The sequence below is a fragment of the Glycine soja genome, chromosome 7 (genome assembly GCF_004193775.1).
Source record: "Glycine soja cultivar W05 chromosome 7, ASM419377v2, whole genome shotgun sequence".
Classification (NCBI taxonomy): domain Eukaryota; kingdom Viridiplantae; phylum Streptophyta; class Magnoliopsida; order Fabales; family Fabaceae; genus Glycine; species Glycine soja.
In genome coordinates this window covers 6871306-6894827 of record NC_041008.1, presented here as the reverse complement: position 1 = coordinate 6894827, position 23522 = coordinate 6871306, and the positions used below count along the sequence as shown (strand labels likewise).

The 23522-nt window shown below is 30.8% G+C and overlaps 2 protein-coding genes and 2 pseudogenes across 2 annotated transcripts; all 4 read left to right on the top strand.

Moving 5' to 3' along the window:
- Positions 1 to 841: 841 nt before the first annotated feature.
- LOC114418470 ((+)-neomenthol dehydrogenase-like) lies at positions 842 to 3561 on the top strand. The gene is made up of 5 exons (XM_028383830.1): positions 842 to 985; positions 1089 to 1338; positions 1894 to 1935; positions 2037 to 2210; positions 2428 to 3561. The coding sequence occupies exons 1-5, from the start codon at positions 960 to 962 to the stop codon at positions 2803 to 2805; spliced, it is 870 nt and encodes a 289-aa protein (XP_028239631.1). The 5' UTR covers positions 842 to 959; the 3' UTR covers positions 2806 to 3561.
- A 4505-nt stretch (positions 3562 to 8066) lies between these two features.
- On the top strand, positions 8067 to 9413 carry LOC114419506 (annotated as a pseudogene).
- Positions 9414 to 9869: 456 nt separating this feature from the next.
- LOC114419496 lies at positions 9870 to 12591 on the top strand (annotated as a pseudogene).
- Positions 12592 to 14759: 2168 nt separating this feature from the next.
- Positions 14760 to 17448, top strand: LOC114418469 ((+)-neomenthol dehydrogenase-like). Its single transcript, XM_028383828.1, has 5 exons — positions 14760 to 14884; positions 15020 to 15266; positions 15884 to 15949; positions 16415 to 16594; positions 16841 to 17448. The coding sequence occupies exons 1-5, from the start codon at positions 14865 to 14867 to the stop codon at positions 17216 to 17218; spliced, it is 891 nt and encodes a 296-aa protein (XP_028239629.1). The 5' UTR covers positions 14760 to 14864; the 3' UTR covers positions 17219 to 17448.
- Positions 17449 to 23522: the final 6074 nt, after the last annotated feature.

The window sequence follows — 23522 nt, the reverse complement described above, 5'->3', positions numbered from 1 at the left end:
TGATATTGAGGATAAAAATACGATAAATGAAAATAAAATTAAAAATTAAAACTAGATAAAAATTAAGTAAAAATTAAAATTATTTAGTTGGATAAAAATAAGAAAGAGAATTTAAGGATGTACAGAGATGAATAAAAAAATAAGAAATATTACAGTTAGTTTTATTATTTTTAAAAATTATTTTCATTCTCTTTCTCTCTTTATCAAAAATCAAACTTAGCTAAGAAAAACAATCCAAGTTAATTTCATCCTCTCTTTCCTCTTCAATTTCTTTCTTACCAAATAGACGTGAGATATAAGAAATTTAGCTTAATTAATTCAGCAACATATATGAATAATTATTTATAATACTTCTATTCTAATAATAATAATAAAAAAAGGTTGCAAGGTAAAAGTGGCAGTTGAAATTTTGTTTTTTTCCTTTAACAATGTCCAACTGGACTAAAAACAATTAACAGTAACAAATAATAAAAAAAACACCTAAAGTCAACCCAGAACAAAAGTCGTTTGCGGTGTGCAATAACTGTGTCGTTAGGTAAACCTCTAAAGCGAGTTTTCGGATTGTGATCCGTGCCTTTTGTCTCCATATCACTTCTTATTCTGGTGATTATATAGTCAGTTTTCTAGATGAGCGAATTGTACTAAAAAAGAATCAACAATAGATTAATAAATAGGTAAATAACCATTGTTAATATTTTTGTTGTGTGACATCCAGAAGAGATAGATAAGCATTATTTTATGATAGGGACAATATCACATCACTGACAAAAATGTCAAAGTAATATTTAACACTTACCAGAAGATGTCGAAACCCATATGACTATAATTTTCGGCGCTAACATTTTTTTTTCATATGGAAGAAAAGTGAACTTACATTATTTAATAGTCGTCATCCACTTTAAATATTATCCTCCTCCTTGTGCATCCAATTCATCCAGATTTCAACCACAACAACTACTATGGGTATGGCAGATGCAAAGCAAAGGTACCAGTTTCTCTCTTTCTGCAAAACAAATGTTTTTGTGTGTTTATTTTTTGTAACATTTTTAAGGATTTTTCGTTTGTACTTTTTTTTTCTTTTTTTGTAGATATGCTGTTGTCACAGGTGCAAACAAAGGGATAGGATTGGAGACAGTGAAAGGTTTAGCCTCTAATGGAATCAAGGTGGTGCTCACGGCCAGGGATGTGAAGAGGGGTTACCAAGCTGTTGAGGAATTGAAGAGAGAATTTGGTTTCTCTGACCTTGTTGTGTTTCACCAGCTTGATGTCACTGACCCTTCTAGTATTGCTTCTTTAGTTGAGTTTGTGAAGACTCACTTTGGGAGACTTGATATCTTGGTAAGAAGATTTTGATCATGTTAATGAATATTCTGAATTATGCTTCTTTTTACTTTTATCCTTATTTTTGTTTTCTACTTTCTCTTTTTCTGTGTGTAAAGGCACACAGTTTGACGAATTTTTATAATATATAGGACAATGCATTGGAATCTTGCATATGCATTGCCCCTCCCCCCCAGTTAGTTGGTTCAATTGAATAATATGATTCTCAAATTCCATTTGTCTGGTGATTCTCAATTAGAATTTTTCTTTAACTGTTCTTGTGTATTTTCTTAATGGCCCAATTCTCCATATGTTCCCCTAATAGTTCTTCCTAGGATGAGCAATATATTTATAGTTTATCTTGGAATGATTTTCAATGTTCATCATTCTACATGCTTACAATATATTTTGATTGATCTGCAAAATCAATGAGCTCAGCCTGTTCTGGCTCACACCAACCTGATTCAGAGTTTAGACTTTTAGTACCAAAAACTTTCCATGACTTATATTGGTGATGTTGACAAATCTCAATAAGTTCACCATAGCAATAACAATTTTTAAATTCATGTGCAGGTGAACAATGCAGGAATCAGTGGATTCAATACAGATGGCATGGTCAGTGTGCATGTTTTTTTTTTTACACTATGTGAGGGTTGTTGCTCTATCTATATTAAAAGCTTCTAAAAATGATTTGGGTTTCTTTTACACTGATTCAGGTGCCATCCAAAATTAATTGGAAGGAGCTACCTCAAACTTATGAGATGGCTGAAAAATGCTTAACAACAAATTATTATGGTGCTAAGGAAACAACTGAGGCATTTCTTCCCCTTCTTCGGTTATCCAATTTACCCATGATTGTTAATGTTTCCTCAGAAGCAGGACTATTAAAGGTAACCAAATAACTTAATTTTGAATTATTTTAAATAAATTTTGATTTCAGTATTTTGTTAGTTTAATTTTTTTTACTCAACCAACCAACTGGAAATCATGTTAGATAACCTTTGATTGAATGATAGTGTAAAATAAGTGTATTTAAATGAAATTCTTTGAAATATGATGTTTATATTACTTCAACAACATTAAAAAATGTGCTATGGTGTATTTCAGTACATATCAAACGAATGGGCTAGGAGTGTGCTAGATGACACTGAAAATCTCACTGAAGAGCTAATAGATGAGGTGCTGAAGGAGTATATGACAGACTTAGAAGATGGTTTACTAGAGAAAAAGGGGTGGCCAACCTACTTGTCTGCATATATGGTCTCAAAAGCAGCCATAAATTCATATACAAGGCTTCTGGCCTATAGGCACCAAAAATTGTGCATCAATTGTGTCTGTCCTGGTTTTGTTAAAACAGACATTAACCGAAACACTGGCATCTTATCTGTTGAAAATGGTGCTGCTAGTGTTGTGAGGTTAGCACTGTTGCCAAATGGTTCCCCTTCTGGCCACTTCTTTACTCGTCAAGAAGTGTCCAGCTTTTGAACCATTTTTAGGGTCTAGTTGGATAAATTTTTTCATAAATACTTATAAGAGAAGAAAAAAAAAAGAAAAATTAAATTAGCTTCTCTTATAAGCTAAATTAACTTTACACAAGTTAAATCTTGTAAAAATTATCTCATATCAACTTCTCTAAAAGTTGATTTTAACTTGTGTATAACCCAATTTTAGCTTATAAAAGAAACTTATTTCACTTTTCTTTCTTGTTTTCTTCTTTCTAAGTGTTTATAATGAAGTTTATTCAAACAGGCTCTTACCCCATCTTTCAAATCACATGAGGAAAAATGATAGGAGGTGTGGTGTGTCTGGGATGAGATTGTTTCCCTTCTAGTCTTTTTTGTCACATTATGGCATGTGGGGAAATGCATCTAAGTTACATGGCTCTTTTATCTTCTCACATTGTTGGCGCTTCAAACGGTCAAATTCCAAATTACAATGGTTATTTGGACCATCATATATACCACAGCATGAACATTTCGGCTGTGAGGAAATTGTCAACATTAGGTCATTACAATGGATAGGCCTTGTCAATTTGTCATCTTATTCGTGAACAGAATTGTATTTGACTTCAAACTTTGAACACACGTGCAATGGTAAAGCACTTTTGATAGTAAAGCAGCAATGATGGGGGTCAGGAATTCATGATACGACAAAGAAAACACAACAATTGTTACAGGACATGGACATACCATTATTATGATAATATAACTTAAAAGGCTCCTAATTACCCTTGATTCTCAAGGCTCGCTCGCAGTTGATTGAATTTTAATTACACTGCTCAACAACTAACTGGCTTTAGTCCTTTGTTTCTTCATTGAATATTTTAGTACTTAAATAATTATTTTTTTTAAAATGTAATTTGGCATTTGTTTTTAGTAAAAAATTTAAAACCTTGTGAAATCATTTATTTCCTTGATGAGTTCATAGAATTTGAACAATTACGTCTTTGTTTGATTTGTTGTTTACAAGACTCCAAATATTCATTCACAAGCCCTAAAGTAGTAAAAGAAGAAGGAACTATATTATTTGATTAAAAAAAGCTCGAGTTAAATTGAATTTAATATTTTTCAAACACACCCTGTATCTGTATCTGAGAAAGGTACTATTCAACAACAAAAGCTTTAAAACCCCGATTCCAAGCAATAACAATTTCTAAGAAAACTGCCGACAATTCAGCATAAACTATAGAGCAAGATCCTAAATTAGACGGATTAATGAAACTATGTACTATGAATGGATGGTATCTAATTTACACTAACATCCAATAAAATTATTGTCGTAATTTTTGAAAAAAACACCAATCAATATTTAATTCAAATCCCAATTCAAAATTGGATTTCGAAGAATTATTAATGTCTATATTTTTTTTTCATAAAGTAGCAGTTCTACTCGCTTTTTTCAAATTGTTATTTCATTATTAAGAAAAAGTAAACGAAGATAAAATACGAGTTTATTTTATAGCAATTATTATTAATCATTGTTGTTTTAAGGTCAGTCTATTTACGCGTCTGAATAATATTTTTTCTTGTTCACTAATAAATCGATTAATTCGCCCCATATTTTTATAATCAATTCGGTCCTGATTGGATAGGGAGCAAAGGCTTACGAAAAGATAGCTTGGATTTAATAAAAAGTCCCTTAGATTTTTTGATGGTTTATTTATCTCTATTCCAAAAATCATATTTATTACAAGAAATACATGTAAATGATTTGTTTTTTTATTCTGACTTTTCTAATACAAATATTTAGCTCTACATCATGATTCATGAGACTCATTAAAGATATGTTCTAAATAAAAAAATCCAAGCACGTGGTTAAGAAGTCAAGCCATTATTAGTCGGTGTGATTTGTCCCAAACTTTAATACATTTGTAATGTAGTTCATTGCTCACGCAACTTTGAGGAAGTGGAATGGGACGTAAATTTTTTTGCAGAGAAAGTGACACCTGCACGCGAGATAAGAGAAGTGATAGAAAGAAAAAAAAATTAAAATTACAGCCAATCAAGAAAAAGAAAAAGAAATGCAGTGATTACATTAAAAAAACAAACAGTAGTAATTGATTGGCTGTTGAGTGATAATTTGAGTGGGATCATTTTGTTCAGAGGAACACGTCTCCCATGAAAGAATGTTATTTTATTAATATTAAATATATAGAATAGAATAAACTGAATATTGTACTCGTGTTTTCAACGAGCTAGCTATTCTCAAATTAAAAAAAACAATTGATTTTAATATTTTTCTCATACATTAGTATTAATTATTTATATACAAATAATAAAACAAAGGAATAAAAATATCAATATTGAAAGAACATATGATGTTTATGAGAAACTGGAATAAATGAAAGATTTCTCAGGTTATTGTAACTCCTATTTTTATTTAAATTACATTTGAAATTATTCTGTACATAAATAATATTTACTAATATTTTCATAATATTAATTTTATAATTATAGTAAACATTCCATTATTTTATAGTAATTATACTTTTAAAAACATTAATTTAATATTTTGACACAATATTACTATTCTAGTAAAAGATTATCTATAATAAAATTATTATATTTTCCTTCTTCTCTAGATGTATATTTTACATGGTATTAGTAATTTTCCTCTCTTAACTATCTCAAACAGTCATTTTTTTTTATTTTTTAATCTATATATTAGATTTTTTAATTTATTTTATTTCATCTTTGTTTTAAAAATAAATTTAAATATTTTTCTATTAATTTTTTCGAAGAGGAAAAACAAAGTTTATTCGCATAAACTTATCAAGGGCAAGAGATGTGACCAGAATAATCCAATTTTTCTATTAAAATTAATAGTTAATATAACTTTGCACCCCAACTTAAATTGTTTATTATAAATTAAAAAAATATTTTTTAAGAAATATGTATGTTGAAGCAGGACCTATAGTAGTAAAACAATTTTGAAAAGTGTCATACACGACACACATAATAAAAGTTCGGTTTGGTCCGACTAGTCGGATCAATTTTATTATTGGATTAACCAGGAAATTGATCCAGGATAACTCGGTCAAACCCAGTCGTTAGGTATCAGATCTCAATTAGATCGATATGACTCGATTGGTTTTACAAAAATAAAAAAAATAAATCACCTCTATAACGTTGTTTTGATGTTTCATTGTTATCAATTATTATTTTGAATTTTGAAGTATGAATAAATTTTTCTTATTCAAATAATCTTAGTTATATACTTTTATATATATATATATATATATATATATATATATATATATATATAATTTTAAATTTTTAATATATGTCCAATCAAATCCGATCAATTACTAACTCACCGATTGGACCACCTACCTATTAGCTCGACCTAGTCAATTATCCGGGTAGATTTTAAAACTATGCTTCGGGGTATATAGTAAAGATAAGTTGCTTCACTATATTCTTGATTACATTATATCTTATTTCTATTGATCGAGTCTTCCGATAAATTTTTATTTTTTTGATATATGAAAAATTTTGAGGAGTTGAATCTTGTAGAATAATATATCACTGTTAGAATATGTCTCAAGGCTTACAAATCATGCCCATCAAAGATTTTTACATGGATAACAAAATTTTAACTCACATCTTTATAAATATATGAGCATGATCCTTGCCAACTTAATTAATATGTTTTTGTTATGGGTACAAGTGGACCGATATATTTGTTGACTACAATACAAACCTTCAATGAAAAAAAAGTTAAAATATACTTTTGTCCTCAAATAATATATAAAAATATTTGGAATTTGTCCCTATAATTTTTTAGTATATTTTTTATCATCGTAAATTAGAATATATTATTTTTTGACACGAAAGTAGCTTTAGATAAATCTAAATCTACGATGATGATTTTTTACACCGGCCATTTTACACCAGTTATATGTATAATTAATGTAAATTAAATGAAACATTTTTTTACTTCAATTATGCATATAGTCAATATAAAATTTGACGTATTTTTAGATTGGTTGTGCATATAATCGATGTAAAAAAAATTATGCATATAGGTTTGAATGTCTGAACATTGCTCTAAGGAAAAAAATAACAGATTTCAATTTTGTGAGAATGAAAAACATACTACAAGTTTTATAGGAATAAATTTTGAATATTTTCATATTTATGAGAACAAAAAATTATATTTTAGCCAAAAAATTTGTTGAATTCAATTCTCCCTCTGTTCCATTATAATTGTTGTCCTAGGTTATTTTACACCGAAAAAATAAATAAATGAAAGAAAATAATAATTTTACAAAATTAGCCTTATTATTAGTTAATTTTTAGTTTTTGTTGTCCATCATTAATCTTATATTCCCTTCGTCCCTAATTATAAGACCCTTTCCGGAAATTTGTTTGTCTCCTTTATAAGATTGTTTTTCAATCTTTAGATGCATTAATTATTTTTTCTCATGCATCTTTACTTAATTATTCTCTCTAAACATTAATAAGAAGCAATTAAGTGGATAAAAATAAAAAAAATAATAATTTTGTAATAATAGTACAAACAATTCACATATTGAATGTGATTAACTAAATTAAGTATTTTTCTTAAAGGGGGTGTAAATCAGTTTCAACTATCTTACAATACGAAAGAATAAGAAATACAACTGAAATAAATACGTCACGTTACATTAAAAAAAACTAAAATCATAATTATATCAAAATGTATTTAATATTTTTACACGAAGATAATTATTATGAGACGGATGAGTAACAACTAAGCTAGTCATAATTTCATAGTAACTAATTTCAACTCCAAGAACCAGTGATAACATACATGCATATAATTTGTGTTTAATTATTATTCCTAAAAGGTTCCGAGGTTTCGCATCAGTGATGAGTAACATACATGTATATAATTTATATTTAATTGTTATTCCTGAAACTTCCGAGGTTTCATTAATTTGATGTTGTTGAGGAGGACAAAACATCTCATTTTTTATTTTTTTAATGCCAAATTTAAACTTTCAAAGCTAATCAGACGGGTAGAAGATACGCAGTTACTGGAATATAGGAAAACAGGTAGATAAAGATCAGATAAGATCGATAAAATTTGTTAACACTAAAAACAAAGGTAGGAATCTATTGATAGGATAGAGATCGCGGCATAACAGAACATTCTTACTACTTACTCATTCGATAGATTGAAAATTTCTATATAAGAAAGCACTTGTGTGCAAAGCCATCTGATCCCAACTTGAAAATTCTTTTCTATTCAAAGTAGTCAAGATGTTGTTGGGAAAACCTTCACAACTTCTCTTTCTTCTTCTCCTTGTTTTCATCTTTGAAATTGCATCACATTCTAATGCATACCCTTTATCAACACATAAGAGATGGATTATAGATGAAGCCACAGGGCAACGTGCCAAGTTGGTGTGTGGCAACTGGGCTGGCCACCTCAAACCAATGATCCCTGAGGGTCTAGACAGAAGGCCATTGAAGGACATTGTTTCTGAGCTTGTGGAGCACAAGTTCAGCTGCGTTCGCCTCACCTACGCAATCTACATGTGGACGCGGTATGGCAATGGCAATGTGAACGCCACCTTTGACTCTTTGGATGCACCTGAGGTTGTGGAAGGCATTGCCAAGAACAACCCTTCTGTGTTGAGCATGACACATGTTGAGGTGTTTGATGCCGTGGTTCATGAGCTTGGGGCTCAGAATGTGAAGGTGTTGCTTGATAACCATGTGAGTTATCCAAAGTGGTGATGCAATGATAATGATGATAATGGCTTCTTCTATGATAGGCACTTTAATCCTCAGGAATGGGTGCATGGCCTTACTTTGGCAGCCGAGCACTTCAGTGGAAATCATGCTGTATGTATTATATTGCTAATTTGTCCTTTTTTTCTTTTTTGGTCATACTATTCACTTTATCCATATAATTGTCTCAATTTTAAGTTATGGTTCCTATAAAAAAGTGTAAGTTTTAGTCCCTACAAATTGTTTTTGCAGTTTATCATTGTCAGAAGTTTCTGTAAATAGTTTAACCTTTTTCTTTTTCTCTATCCAATGCTAAAAATTGAATATAACATGACTTTATTGTGAATAATTTTTGTTTACTAACAGGTCGTGGCAATGAGTTTGAGAAATGAATTGCATGGTCCACGCCAAAATCTACGAGATTGGTACAGGTACATGAGCCAAGGAGCACTAGCCATACACAAGGCAAACCCAAATGTGCTTGTGGTTATCTCAGGTTTGAACTATGACACTGAGTTGCAGTTTCTTAAAAGTAAACCATTGAAGATAGGCTTAGGTAAGAAAATGGTGTTTGAGACACATTTGTATTCATGGTCTGGAATTGGGACACTCAAATTGAAACAGATATGGACAAAACAACCACTGAATAGGATTTGTGCCAATAGCATTAAGGGAATAGACCACAGAGCTGGGTTCCTTACCGCTGGCAAGAATGCAAGTCCTTTGATCTTTACAGAGTTTGGGTTTGATGAGACAGGTTCTTCAGTGGAAGACAACAGGTTCTTGACATGCCTTCAAACCTATCTTGTTGGAAGAGATTTGGACTGGGGATTGGGGGCATTTCAAGGTAGCTACTATGTAAGAGGTGAGTAGGTCCAAGTTGGTGAGCCATTTGGTGTAATGGACCAGACTTGGCATCACCTGAGTAACCCCAACTTCACTGACAAGTTCCAACTTCTACAAAGGAAGAATCAAGGTAAGCTTTTTGACTTTTGAGTTAATCATGATTTATTAAATATAGTTATTATATCGAGTTATTAAATATAATTATTATATCAAGGGTTTATCTCGGTTGAACAATATATATGAGTTATTATAATCATTCCGATATTTTTATTCAATTCCTAAGAATAAAAAAAATGTAAATATTATAAAAGTAAAAAGACTTACCTTGGTTCATAGGCATGTGCAGAAAGGCCAGTATCAATATCCTATTCCTATCTTGTATTTAACATGTGTGTTTTTATGCAGAACCTTCCTCAAAGGTCCCCAGCTTATATATCTTGTACCACCCACTATCTGGCCAATGTGCCCAAGTGAATGGCAAAAATGAACTTGAAGTTGGTAGCTGTACGTGAGAGCAAAAACAGATGGGTTCGTAGTAGAAATGGGACTGAAATCCTTTTACATGGCACTAAGAAGTGCTTAACCGCAGCCGCTGAAGGGCTTTCAGTTGTTGTTTCTGATGAGTGCCAAAGCAAAAACAGTTCTTGGGAAACTGTCTCACTATCTAAACTTCACTTGGCTACTACGGATCAACATGAGAAGCAACTTTGCTTACAGAAGGATTCTAACTCATCCAGCATTGTGACTTCAAAATGTATCTGCATAAAAGATGATTCTCAATGTCTTGATGATCCCCAAAGCCAGTGGTTTCAGCTTGTTGCCACCAATGTGTAGCCCAGGTTAACTGGTTTAAGATTAGGATTGCATAAATTAAATTTATTATTATTATTATTTTATATTTAGTCCTGTAGAATTGCTGTATCACTAGAGCATCCAGTGATATATTTAGGTTTATTGAAATCTCATCATAATAAAATAGGATGTTTGATGATAAATTTTCTTTTTTTGCTGTTGAAGATTATAGTAGAACTAGTTTATCTTCATGATTTCATTTAAATATAATAGGTTCATCCTTGTAGAATGAGTTACGTTGCCAATAATTCAATTATGTTCCCATTAAATCCCACTTAAACCATTGTTTGACCAACACAAAATAATTCAATATGACAACTTTTTCTCTTAATGAAACACTATAGAGTAGGTATATTTGTATTCAGGGCACATGTTTACTAGTGTTGATTAAAATTAAATAACTAAAGGCCGCACCTTTTTTTTAATTTTAATTTTTTTAGTATATATCTTAACATTAATATTGCATACATTATTAGATGAATGATATTTAAGTGTTATTTTTTTAGTTTAAATATGGTTTTTAGCCCCTCAAATATGAGTTATTTTAAAGTTGTTTGAATTTAAAATTATTTTTATTAGTTTCTCAAATCCACAAAATTTTTATTTTTACACAAAGTGTGAATCAAATAAGAAATAAAAAATTCAAAATTTTTGACATTTTTTCACTATTATAATTTATTTTTCTATTTTATATTTTAAAGTTGGATAATTTAAAATTATCAAAATGAAGTCAATAAAAAAATTAAAACAATTTTTAAAACGATTAATGGATTTTTAATTTTTTTACTAAATTGATTATGATAATTTTTAACTACACTAATTTAAAATGTAAAATAGAAAATTAAATTTTGTCGGTAAAAAATTGTCACAAATTGTAAATTTTTTATTTCATATTTGACTGTGCAGTGCAAAAAGACTAAAAAGAATATTTTATAGATTTCAAGGACTAAAAAAAATTTAAATTTATATTTGAAAGACTAAAAACAATAATTCAACTATTAAAAACATATTTAAGTCTTTGCTTTCTTTCTTATTTTTTCTATCTTTCATTCTCCTTTTATATTCTATATTATTTTCTCTTTTTAGTCAAAGTATTTTAATATAATTTATTTTTCTTTTGTCATCCGTTATTGGTATTTTAAAACCTATAAATAATTACATTTACAATACTTTATCCCTTACATTAATTTATTATAAATTATTTGAGAAATAAAATTTATTTATTCACATTTGTCAATGGAATAAACTTAATTACAAACAATATATATATATATATATATATATATATATATATATATATATATATATATATATATATATATATATAGACCTAACAGTTTAAATATTGGAAACATGAGAGAGGGAAAACCATTTGCATGCATTCATGCATCCCCGTGTTTTCAGTTTGGGTAGCTACTAAATATTTGTTGGTTTAGTTGATTAAATCCTGCATAATTTCCTGTGGATTAATGGTGCACTTTATTTTTGTTGTCGTCGAAAAGGGGTGAAATATCAGATTGGAATATAATAGTACGTCAAAATTATGAGTTGGCCATAGAATGTGTGGAAGTTAATTTCTTTGGAGCAGAAAGTGTAACTGAAGCTCTTCTTCTCCTGCTCCAACTATCCACTTCACCTAGGATTGTCAATGTCTCTTCTAGAATAGGAGTATTGAAGGTAAAACTATTTCCTAATTTAACCATATATAGGCATTTTATATTTTTTTCCAGCTTCATTTTCTTAGAAAAAATAATCATTTCAACCGATCAGAAATTATTTTTAATATAATTTTTAAAATATTAATATAAAAATCAACAAATTTATCATAATTAGTGTTAAATTATACTTAAATTATATATTTTACCATAATAATATGTGATTAAATAACAACTTAAAAAAATAGTTTGGTTGTCAATGCATTATACTTAAATTCTATATTTTACCATTTTTCTTGTTTTGTTGTTTCAGAATATACCAAATGAGTGGGCAAGAGGAGTGTTTGGTGACATTGAAAACCTTACAAACAAAAAGCTTCATGTGATGCTTAGGGAGTTTCTGAAAGACTACGTACAAAGAAGGATCATTGGAATCGAAGAACTGGCCACCTGTTCTTTCCGGTTACACCATGTCAAAAACAGCCTTAAATTCCTACACAAGGATGCTGGCTAAGAAGTTCCCACGTTTTCGCATAAATTGCTTGTGCCCTGGCTTTGTCAAAACAGATATAAACCATTATGTTGGCTTTTTAACCATTGATGAAGGTGCTGAGTGTCCTGCCAGGCTTGCATTGTTACCGGATAATGGTCCTTCTGGTCTCTTTTTCTTAAGGGAGGAAGTACTTTCCTTTGTTTGAACAACATGGCTATCTACTTTAATTTTCGCACTGTTGTATGTATTTTTAGAGCTAGCAAACTTTCTGTCTGTGATTCTATGTCAATAATTTGTAGACATACCAAACTGTTTGATTCTTATATATATATAATATATACTAGCTAAGAAATGATATTTTTCTTTGAATATGAGACATATCAAACTGTTGTTTACCACAAAACATGTGGATCAACGGGTGGGATGTTCTAATAAACTCAGAATAAGATTGTGTTTGATAAAAGATACTTTTTGTTTAAACCTAATGAAGACTTACCAAATTGGATGCCTTAAGGTGTAAAGTTTTGAGTTTTTTATAATCTCATTATCTTTGGACTCTAGTGTGGGCACCCCCGTTGGACTGCTATGGAATATTTTAGAATAATTTTTATAATAATTATTTAAAATTTTATATTTAAAATAAATTTTTATATTCACTTTTTTTTACTAATAATGTATGAAAATATTACCAAACTTTTTTTTTCCTAAATTTTAAATATATGTTATGATCATTGCATAGTAAAGTAATATGTTGTGTATTTTCCATATGCATAATGTTGTTATATGTAAATAAGAATGTGTTTTCCTCTAATTTGTTTCGTCCAATAATAAGGATTGAAAGCATTAATAGATTGATTTGGTCTAGTTGAGGAGATTTTTGTTGGTTTATGTTCATGTGTGAAAATACACTTAGGGGTCCTAAAGTTAATTGAAAACTCAAGTCCAAAAGCGAGTCACTTCAAGCTGTATTCGAAAAGAATATTTTGTTCCCCGAAACATAGAACTTGTCACCGTCCAAAAGAAAAAGGGCAGCCAGCTGTCATGTTCACATGGTAATTTTCACAATGAAGGTGTCATTTTTTTTGAAAAAAAAAGGTATCATAGTAGCATAGATAAGCAATTTTTTTTGGATTAATTATACACCTAGTCAACATAAGTTATAGGATTCATTGGCGCAAAAGCAAGCCTGGTCCTCCTACTATTTAGTTTAAAAATGTCTATTTCGGCCTCTTTATTTGTAAGAGTAACTCTTGGATGAACACAAACTTAACACAACTAATTAAAAAACTGCACCTCATTAAAAAAAAAAATGCAAGCCGGCCGTGACAAACTTGAAGAGAGGAAGTGCCTCACTTATTAGTATTATTTCTTCCTCCCATTAACAAACTCTCTTGGTCAATAATTTCTATATATTTTAGCAGTGTAAGAAACATATATTTAGAGCCCAGGTACACAATTTTTTTGGTCCCATCTCATCTATGATGTACACCAAATTTGACTGACAATTGTTGGAAAAAAAAACCTTGACCGGTAATCACCAAATTAACTTTTGAGTTTTAAATGTGCAATATGTAATGTAGTAAGTATCCTTTGACTAGTAACATCACTTCTCTACTTTTAGATGTGGAATATGCAATGTTTGTAGTAAGTATCCTTTTTAAATAATTAACTAGTCATGATAATGATTTTGACATTTTAAAAGATTATTTTTTTCTAAAATATTCTTCTATGGGAGATAATTCTTCTCGAGCATAGTAAAATTACTATGAGCACACATTCTTTCTCTTATTATTTAATGCAATTATATATATAAGAGTTGAACCCCAAATGAAACTGGATTTAAATTTGTTAGATAATGTTTTGGATTTAAACTTTATGAATGAAAAAATGATTGAAAAAAAAATCTCTTAAAGATAATAAATCAAGTTCTATGAAGATATGATTAATCATTAGAAAAATTGGTGAAACTTTACACCATGATTATCTAAATTGAAATTTTATTCTTTACAAAAATATTTTAAAATAATTTAGTTTTTCTCAAATATTACAATAATTTCAAACACATTTTTTTATCATTTTAATTATAAGATATTTTCTCAAGAATTTTCTTGAATTGAATGAGTCGTAATATACTGTGAAAATTAATTTCGTCCCATAGAAAAAAAAGTTATTTAGCCACTTATTCCTGTTATAGTCATTTATCATTTCCCATAAAATATAGACAAAAATGATTACTTCGCACTACAATTTTGACTAGCACCATACTTTTTATGTCTTTTCCAAATACATTTTCTTGGCTATGGTATCTATCTGCCGCTGCGTCATTACTATAAAATAGTCGTTTGAACATCATGTATAGAAATTGAACTCTTGAATAAAGACAAGTGATAGAGACATAAACTGAAACTCTTTTATTAGCACTTGTGTTAGGCTTATTAGTCCACTCATATTTTCAGGCACTTCTCTCATTCAAGAGTAATGGCAGAAGCAACAAAAGGGTACTCAACATTTTTCTTGGCCTCCCCCTTTCTTCAACGTACTCTGAATTTAAAATTTAACAAGAAGCTTCATATTAAAACAATAACATAGTGACTCATATCAATGCTACCTTAACTTGTTAAATTGTTTTCTAGGTATGCTGTGGTCACTGGAGCAAATAAGGGAATTGGATTTGCAATATGCAAGCAATTGGCTTCTAATGGGATCACTGTGGTGTTGACAGCCAGAGATGAGAAGAGGGGTCTTCAAGCTGTCGAGAAACTCCAAGAGCTTGGTCTTTCTGGCCATGTGGGTTTTCATCAACTTGATGTTACAGACCCTGCAGGAATAAGATCACTTGCAGATTTCATCAGGAACAAATTTGGAAAACTAGATATCTTGGTAAGAAATTTCTTTTGGCTTCTTTTTGTTTCTAATGTTATCATCATTCTTTGTAAGATTAGTGGATAGAGTAACATAAGTAATACCCAACTTTATTAGCAACATTCTCTCTAACACATTCTTTATTATTAATTGGATGTTGTTGAGATTTGTAAAATAGTGTAAGTCTCTTTATTTATTGAATTTTGTTCATAATTTTGTGATTTATATTAAATTTCATCCAGTACTAGAGTATTGGAAGAAGTGTATTAGGGAATATTGTTTAACTCCTCTTTTCTATGGCATCAACACATATCCATCTCTTCTACAACATTCTCATTATTTTGAAAAGTAAATGAAACTTACAACACTCCTACTATGGTAACTTGGCTGTATATTTCATCTTTACATTACCATCCCTGTTCTGCCTTGTACCAAAACATGTTTTATTTTAAAGGATTAAAACAGTTGATCAATCTGGTTTAAGTTCGTTGCATTTCATTTGCTTAAAGTAATATGTTCTTAGCTTTAACACGTTATACATCAACATAAACTGGTTCCAATAATGATGTATACTTGATTGTGCAAGTAGCCATTCTGAATGAGCAGAAATATTTGAAACTTGGAAATTTGTGTAGGTAAACAATGCTGGAATTCCTGGAGCACAATTGGACGGGGAGGCTTTGGCTGCTGCTGGCATTATGGTATGATTTTAAAATTTGAGGCAGTTTTATTTAAAATTAATTAGGGAATAATTTCTAGCATTGGAAAAGGATATTTAGTGTAACTGTTATTGCAAATTGCATAGATTAGCTGCATCGTGTATTAGTGTTGAATATTGTGAACCAATGCTAAAGAAGAAAGTTGAATAAAAGCACTAGGACAAATTGTTTATTGAAATGTGAATATGTTGATGACAGTTCACTTCATGAACTTTTCCTTTCTCGGTATTAAACAATTTTTTTTAATTGATACCTAATGCTGCGTGTAGCAAGTGCAATTGTGTTGCTTTGGTGAATTATTTTTCCCATCTAATAAAGAAAGAAATTGAAAATTTGTACATAACTTAATCAAGAATTAAAATTTTCACATCATGCCTTGCACTTGATGTTTCCCTTATCAACTCATTTAAAAGAAATCAAGTTTATTGTTTGTTTTTTTGGTTGCAGGAAAATGCTGGCCGCATTGATTGGAGTAAAATAGTAACTGATACCTATGAATTAGCTGAAGCAGGTGTTAAAACAAACTACTATGGAGCCAAGGAATTGACCAAAGCACTTATTCCCCTTCTCCAGTTTTCAGACTCCCCAAAAATCGTCAATGTTTCCTCATCCATGGGAAGGCTAGAGGTATTTGCGTGAGATACAGTGATACTAGTAATTAACTCTTGCTACTCTCTTTGATAGCTTAATTGGGCTAGCAAATTGATACTAGCTTTTGAAAGTATTAATGTTAGTTGTTAAAATTGTATTTGCAACAAGATATATATCTAATTATGTATGTCTTCTATATTAAATGATTCTGTTAATTGATTTATTGTTTATTAGTGCAATTGAAGGTGATGCTTATTCTCGTGTAATATTTTGTTTTTACAGCATATACCAAATGGATGGCCTAAAGAAGTACTGAGTGATGTTGAGAACCTTACAGAAGAAAAGATTGATGACATTTTGAATGAATTTCTAAAGGATTTTAAAGAGGGTTCACTAGAAACCAAAGGCTGGCCTCTTGCTATGCCGGCATATAGTGTCTCAAAAGCTGCTTTGAATGCCTTCACAAGGATTCTGGCCAAGAATTACCCCTCATTCTACATCAATGCTCTTTGTCCTGGCTATGTCAAAACAGATATAAACAGCAATACTGGTTTTCTTACACCTGATGAAGGTGCTGAAGCTGCAGTGCGATTGGCACTGCTACCTGATGGTAGTCCTTCGGGTCAGTTTTTCTTTAGAGGTGAAGAGAAACCATTTTGATAATAGATATATTGTTGCTAGGAAAAAAAAGGTTAATGAATAATTCATGAAGCCATGTTTGTTGCTAGAGTTTAAAAAACTTCACATTAACTCTTGGTAGTCCTGTTTTAAATTAGTTTTTCTTGTAATAAACATAACGAATTATGTCTAGACATTAATGATGTTCATCATGTTCAAGCTAGTTTTACTTTCTATCAAATAAATGAGCAATGTTTAAATTAATGTATCAAGTGTGCTTGATTTGTGCAAAATGGGAGTTAAAAGGAAATTTTGGACTGGAAACAATTATTCTGTTTGAAGTTTTGTGAAATGGTCTCGAGTTCTATTCTCATCTCTATCATTTTATAATATTTTTTAAATTATAAATCATTTTGGGATTATGAAATTTTTTAAATTAATGTTGGAAGATTGCTATTGTATGATATATATGTGTGTGTGCGTGCGTGCATGTGCCTCGTAGATAATGTTAGAAGTAAACTTGTAGCTTACAAATAAATACAAGACAAAAGATAATTGTACCTCGTAGATAATGTATGATTTTGTAAATAATTAACTAACTGTCAATAGATAATGGTATTCAAATATATTAAAATATTAATAGGTTAGAGATAATATGTCAGTTAGTGAGCCTGGTTGCTAAGGGTTGAGTGCCCCTGTTACAAGACTGCCCTGTAAAGTTGACATGTGTCTCAGAGTGTCATGTGTATTTTATAGAGTCATGGACAATACAGAAAACAAGAGAATATGAAACAATAGGAACATCATTGATTCGATTACATACAACGTTTGTTGGTTTGTATTAGAAGCATTTGTATCACAGTGTGACTTATGTTTCAAAATAGCTCTGGAAATTGTTATAAAGAAATTAAAATAGTTTTGGAGAGTTCTTATATAAAATCTTTCTTATTAGTTTTGTAAATGTCCAGGTCCTTTTAACACCATTGATTTGATTACATACAAAGTTTATTAGAAGTGTTTATATCATAGTGTCACCTATGTTCCTTCAATTTTTTGTATTCTTCCTTTGTCCATTTTTAAGTTTCTCATCATTTTTTCTTATTAGTATTGTGCCTTTTTTTTTAACACTAAACAACTCTCCTCGAGCATTCTAATTACTTTCCATACAAGAATTGCTAGAGTAATTAATTACTAAACTTTAGCTAACGTGGTAGTGGAACAAGCTTTGTATAATGTAGAGAGACTAAGAATTTCCCACCGGTGAAGCTCAATCAAGAAAGATCTAACAACAAAATTTTGTAGAAGGCACTTGAACTAAACCACATGAAAGCTAATTTTCATGCAAATTAAAGTTAGGAAAGGAGTTTGCATAGGACCTAGAGTCATATTCAAGTATCATGAAGGCTAACTACTCATTTCCTTCCACATATATTCTTACAATATCCAAGGAGCTGAGGCCCTAGCACTAAGGTGTAGTATTGAGATGATTGCTACTTTGCATTTCACTGATGTTATTTATGAGACATATTGTCAAGAGGTTTCACATTCTCAGAAAAAAAAAAAAAAAAAGGTCTACGCATAATATGATGCAATCCTACCCCCAAGGGCATTGGATAGAAGACTCCAAGAAGATTATGTCAAAGATGCAAGAGAAGGCCATAAGGTTCTCATGAGTCTTAGAATAGATTTTGGGCCCATAGACTAAATATGAGCCCACTTATCTTTGTACATATTAGATTAGGATTTCATTATTTTTGGGCCTTGTATTTAGGGCTCCATAATGTATGTAGGGTACCCTAGAAATGTAGGATTTTTCAACCCTTGTATTTTAGGGCACCTAAACTAGTTTTTGTATTAGAGGTAGTTTTGTAATTTCACATGCATTAAGTGAATATTTGATGTGTGTGTTGAGAAATAAATTTAAGTGAATTGGGAGAAGCTCAATCCAATTAAATTTTAGAGGGGGAGGTGAACATTTGCTTGTTACACCCCATTGCCACATCATATAGTCACACTTTGTGCATGTCCTTCATGCTTTACATGCCTCATGACACTTAAACACACTTAATTGAGAATCTTGGACTTGATCTTGGATTAGTAGGTTGAACCATAGCTAAAATTCACTAATCATAATTAGTGAAATTTTGGCTCCAAAATTTGGCTCCACAAATTCAATTTCAAATTCAAGTGAAATTTGAATAGAAATTCAAATTTCCCTCTAATTTTGTGTGACACTTAGGCTATAAATAGAGGTCATGTGTGTGCATTTTTTCAACTTTGATCATTTGAGAATTAAACTTCAATATTCAGACCTCTTTTGAGGCACAAAATTTTGTGTTCCTTCTCTCCCTCTCCCTCCATTCATCTTCTTTTACCTTCAAGCTCTTATCCATGGCTTCCTATGGTGGTGAGCTTCTTCTAAACTCATCTTTTCCTTGAAGTGGCGTCTCCTCTCAACTCTTCTTCTCCATTCTGCCGCCATTAAAATTCAAGAAGCAAATGACTCCATTGATGAAGAAGATTCAAGGCCTACAAGCTCCAATGGAGCTACATCATAATCTTACTTATTTTGATGTGATTACATGTGACTTTCAATAGCTAAATTATGCAGCAAAATGACTCAGTTTATTGTGTGCGAGAAAATGGGTAGCAAAGAGATTGATGTCTTGGCTTCTTTAACTTTTCGGTCTAAGGATAATTTTTGGATAGGAGAAGTTGTCCCTCAAGTGTCAAATATTGTCCATGTTGGTGTATTAAACTATTTTGAGTCGTTTGATTAATATACAATTTTCCTTGTGACACCCTCTACCTCATACATATATGTACTAATAATAAAAGGAATAAGAAATTATAATTAATTAAAAGTTCTTAAAACACATTTAAATAAAAATCTTTCAAAAGGGTAAAAGGCTCACATTCACTTTTCTCGCATCATAATAAAACTTATCCAAATAAATAATAAAATCATCTCAGCTCAAACAAGGTCATCCAAGACCTCATGCAATTAATACAGAAACATATATCCAAATGTCACATCCTATCAGAGCAATGTGTTCCTGCGTCCTCTAGCATGAGGTTCTCCAAACCCTTCACCTAACCATTTGTTTCCACGAACACAAAGTTCGAGATCATCACATGATCCAAACATAAATAGCACACGGGGAGTGAGTTATCACATTCCTAACTAATAAAGAGAAACGAGACAACTAGATATACATATCATATAAATGAGATACAACTTACTTAAACATAGCTCACGTAATTTCACCATTTTATCGCATAACATCACATCACAACACAACACGTCTCATTCGTTTTCACATCATTCACATATTCATAGATCAAAACACAATATTACTAAATCAATCAATATTAATAAATACACAAGTGTTATACAATAGATGCACCAAGACTCAAGCCTATATGCAATGTGGTACCATGTAAGTGAAAAACCACCTTGAGGCTCTTAGGAGTACATAACAAGATATACCACACAATGGGTATGTCAGATCACTCTCACTAAGTAAAATCATAAGGTGACCAGTCAAGTCATTCCGTTTTGCGAGAATGATCCAACCATATAGGATCAACATAGGCTTAAAGGAGTACTCAAATTGAGTGTCTTTACCCCCAAGGCCTAGATTTTGAAGAATCCGTTAGGGCCTCTCACCTTCGTAATTCAGGTCCAACCCCTAAAATAATTTTTTTTCACGCAGACATTGCCCATGAATTATACAATACTCATGATTTCACACTCGTGTTTCAAACACGTTAACACATTGCACTACAATTTAACATTAATTCCTAACTAGGAAACCTACATTTTCCCTATAACACTGCGCATAAACACTTTTCTCAAGGTAAACATTGGTCGAATTATTATATAATTCATAGCTCACAACACAAGTATTGTCACATCAAGTGTTAACCACACACTTATTCACAACTAAATCTCATGTTCACAATTTCACATTTCATAATGTCACAATCCACCATCACGTGTTTACGTGTATCGCACAAATTAACACATGTTCAACTTTGCACTTATACTCAATCTCAATAACAATATTATAATTTCAAAGCAACATGTTATCCCATAATTCTTCACATTTAATTTATCACTTATACACAGTTTTAATCACAATTTCATGATTTCAATATAACTATTTATCACATTAATCCTATCAAAAACACAAACAAATTATACAAAAATGTTTCTCCTAAGGATTCATACACATGTTCATTATAATCTCAATTGCGATAAACTCATCCCTTACCTCTAAGTAGGCTCACGTGTGTTCCGGCAGCGATAGCGGCATCTTGAATGGTTTCCTGACATTCCTCAAACTTTTTCTCTTGTTGCTCTGATAAGGTTTCCAAACATTAGAGAGAAAGAGAAGAGATTGAAGTTTTCATTCCACTGTCTGTGTGCAATGAGTATTTCTTTCTCCCTTAACAAATTTTGCAAATCCCAACGGTGAAGCTGTGCGAAAATAAATTTCAAACCTGGTGTCCAGATTTCAAAATTATCCAACGGTTAACAAGTCTATGATCATAGTTTTACTAGGATAGGTTTTGGGTCTCTACAGGAAAACAGAAAGTTACAATGCGAAGGCAATTTCTATCACCTCCGACATTTTTTTAAATTTCCAACGATGAGAATGTTTGCAAATGAGTTATGAACCCGGTGCTCAAATTTTACAATGATCCATCACTTAACGAGTCTGAGATCATCATTTTATTGAAACAGATTTGAGTATATGCGGGAAAAAGAGATAGTTTTGGGAGGAGGAGGAGGAGAAGGAAAAAAAATGAAATTAAGAGGAAGAAAAAACACATAAATTATCGCCAATCTAAAAATTGACCTAACATGTCTTTATTTATAACTAAGTACTATAAGTCTATTGTTTACTCTATTTTTTTTATTTTATAAAAAAGATCTCTATTTTATTTCTTATCAAATGAATAAATAAAATATCTCTCTTTCTTTCTTCCTTCAAACCATTATTGTAATAAAATTATTTCTCCTTATTTATCTAATTATAAAAGCCTCACCATTTTTTTAAAACTCTATTTATTTTTAACTAAAATCTTTTTTAATTTATTTTACAAAAAATTAGGTGTTACATTCTCTCTTTAAATAAAAAAATTGGTATCTATCATATCTTTGTCCCTTCGTCAATATAATTTTTGCATTTTTTAATAATGCCTTAGTGTACATCTTATAATTTTCTTTCCTTATATTTATTACTTTCATTCTCAATACTTCAGTTTTGTATGAGTTTACCTAACAATTCTCAAAAGGCAATCCTTCAATGACATTTCTCACATGACTTTGTTTATTTCACATAATTTGTTTCCAATACTGCAATACCAGAGGAGATTTGAATGCTGACAGAAGTTCTCGTGAATGAATGGATCCACTTATAGGATGTAGGAGTAAGCAAGTTGAACATCACATCCATTCCATTTTCTCGTGTAGCAATATTCTTGCATCTCATGTTTATATTAGTCACATGATAGTATCCCTATAGACAAATTAGGGAAGCAAATAGAAATTATTATTCACATTAAGTGACCACTAATAGTCATGGCATGTGTGGTGTGTGACTCAAAATCACTAAAGGCACAAATGAGAAGGTTTTAAGTGATGTTGTCATAACTGAATTCAGTTGTCATAACTGAATTGATTTTGGCACCAAAGTATAGTCTTTGTTTCTAGGACTAGCATTTAGAGTGTATATATGTTTGATCATGTTATTCATGGATGGCTGGCTGAAAAACAGAGTAGTTGCAAAAAATTCAGAGAGTTCATAAGGAGATAGTGAGTTAGGTGAGAGTTCATAAGGAGATAGTGAGTTAGGTGATTGAAAGAGGTTTTGTTAGAAAGAAACCGAGAGAGATCAAGTTAGTTGCTGCTTGTATTGAACTTGTAATTTTCATGATCAATGTGATGACGATGAGTTGTCATTTCCCGTAGATGTAGACACATTGCTGAACCACGTTAAATCTTGTGTAAATCTTTGCATTCTTGCTTTGCTATGCTTGTTTTCTGTTTTCTGGTTTTTACATCTTGTGCAGGTTCTAAGAGAAGTGGAACTAATAGCGGACCACAACAACATGTGAGAAAGAAATTTGAGTGTACCAGTGTTAAACTATGATTCTTTATAATGACAACCAAGGATCATAAAGAGGATAACATTTGGTGACTATTGAATGCGTTGGAACTTGGCATATTTTCATTGTATAAAATCCTTAAAATAAGGTTACAAATGATGAGTCAAATTATGAATCATTAAGCTAATCAAAGTACCATGCTAGATGTCACGTGTTATATAAAACAAGA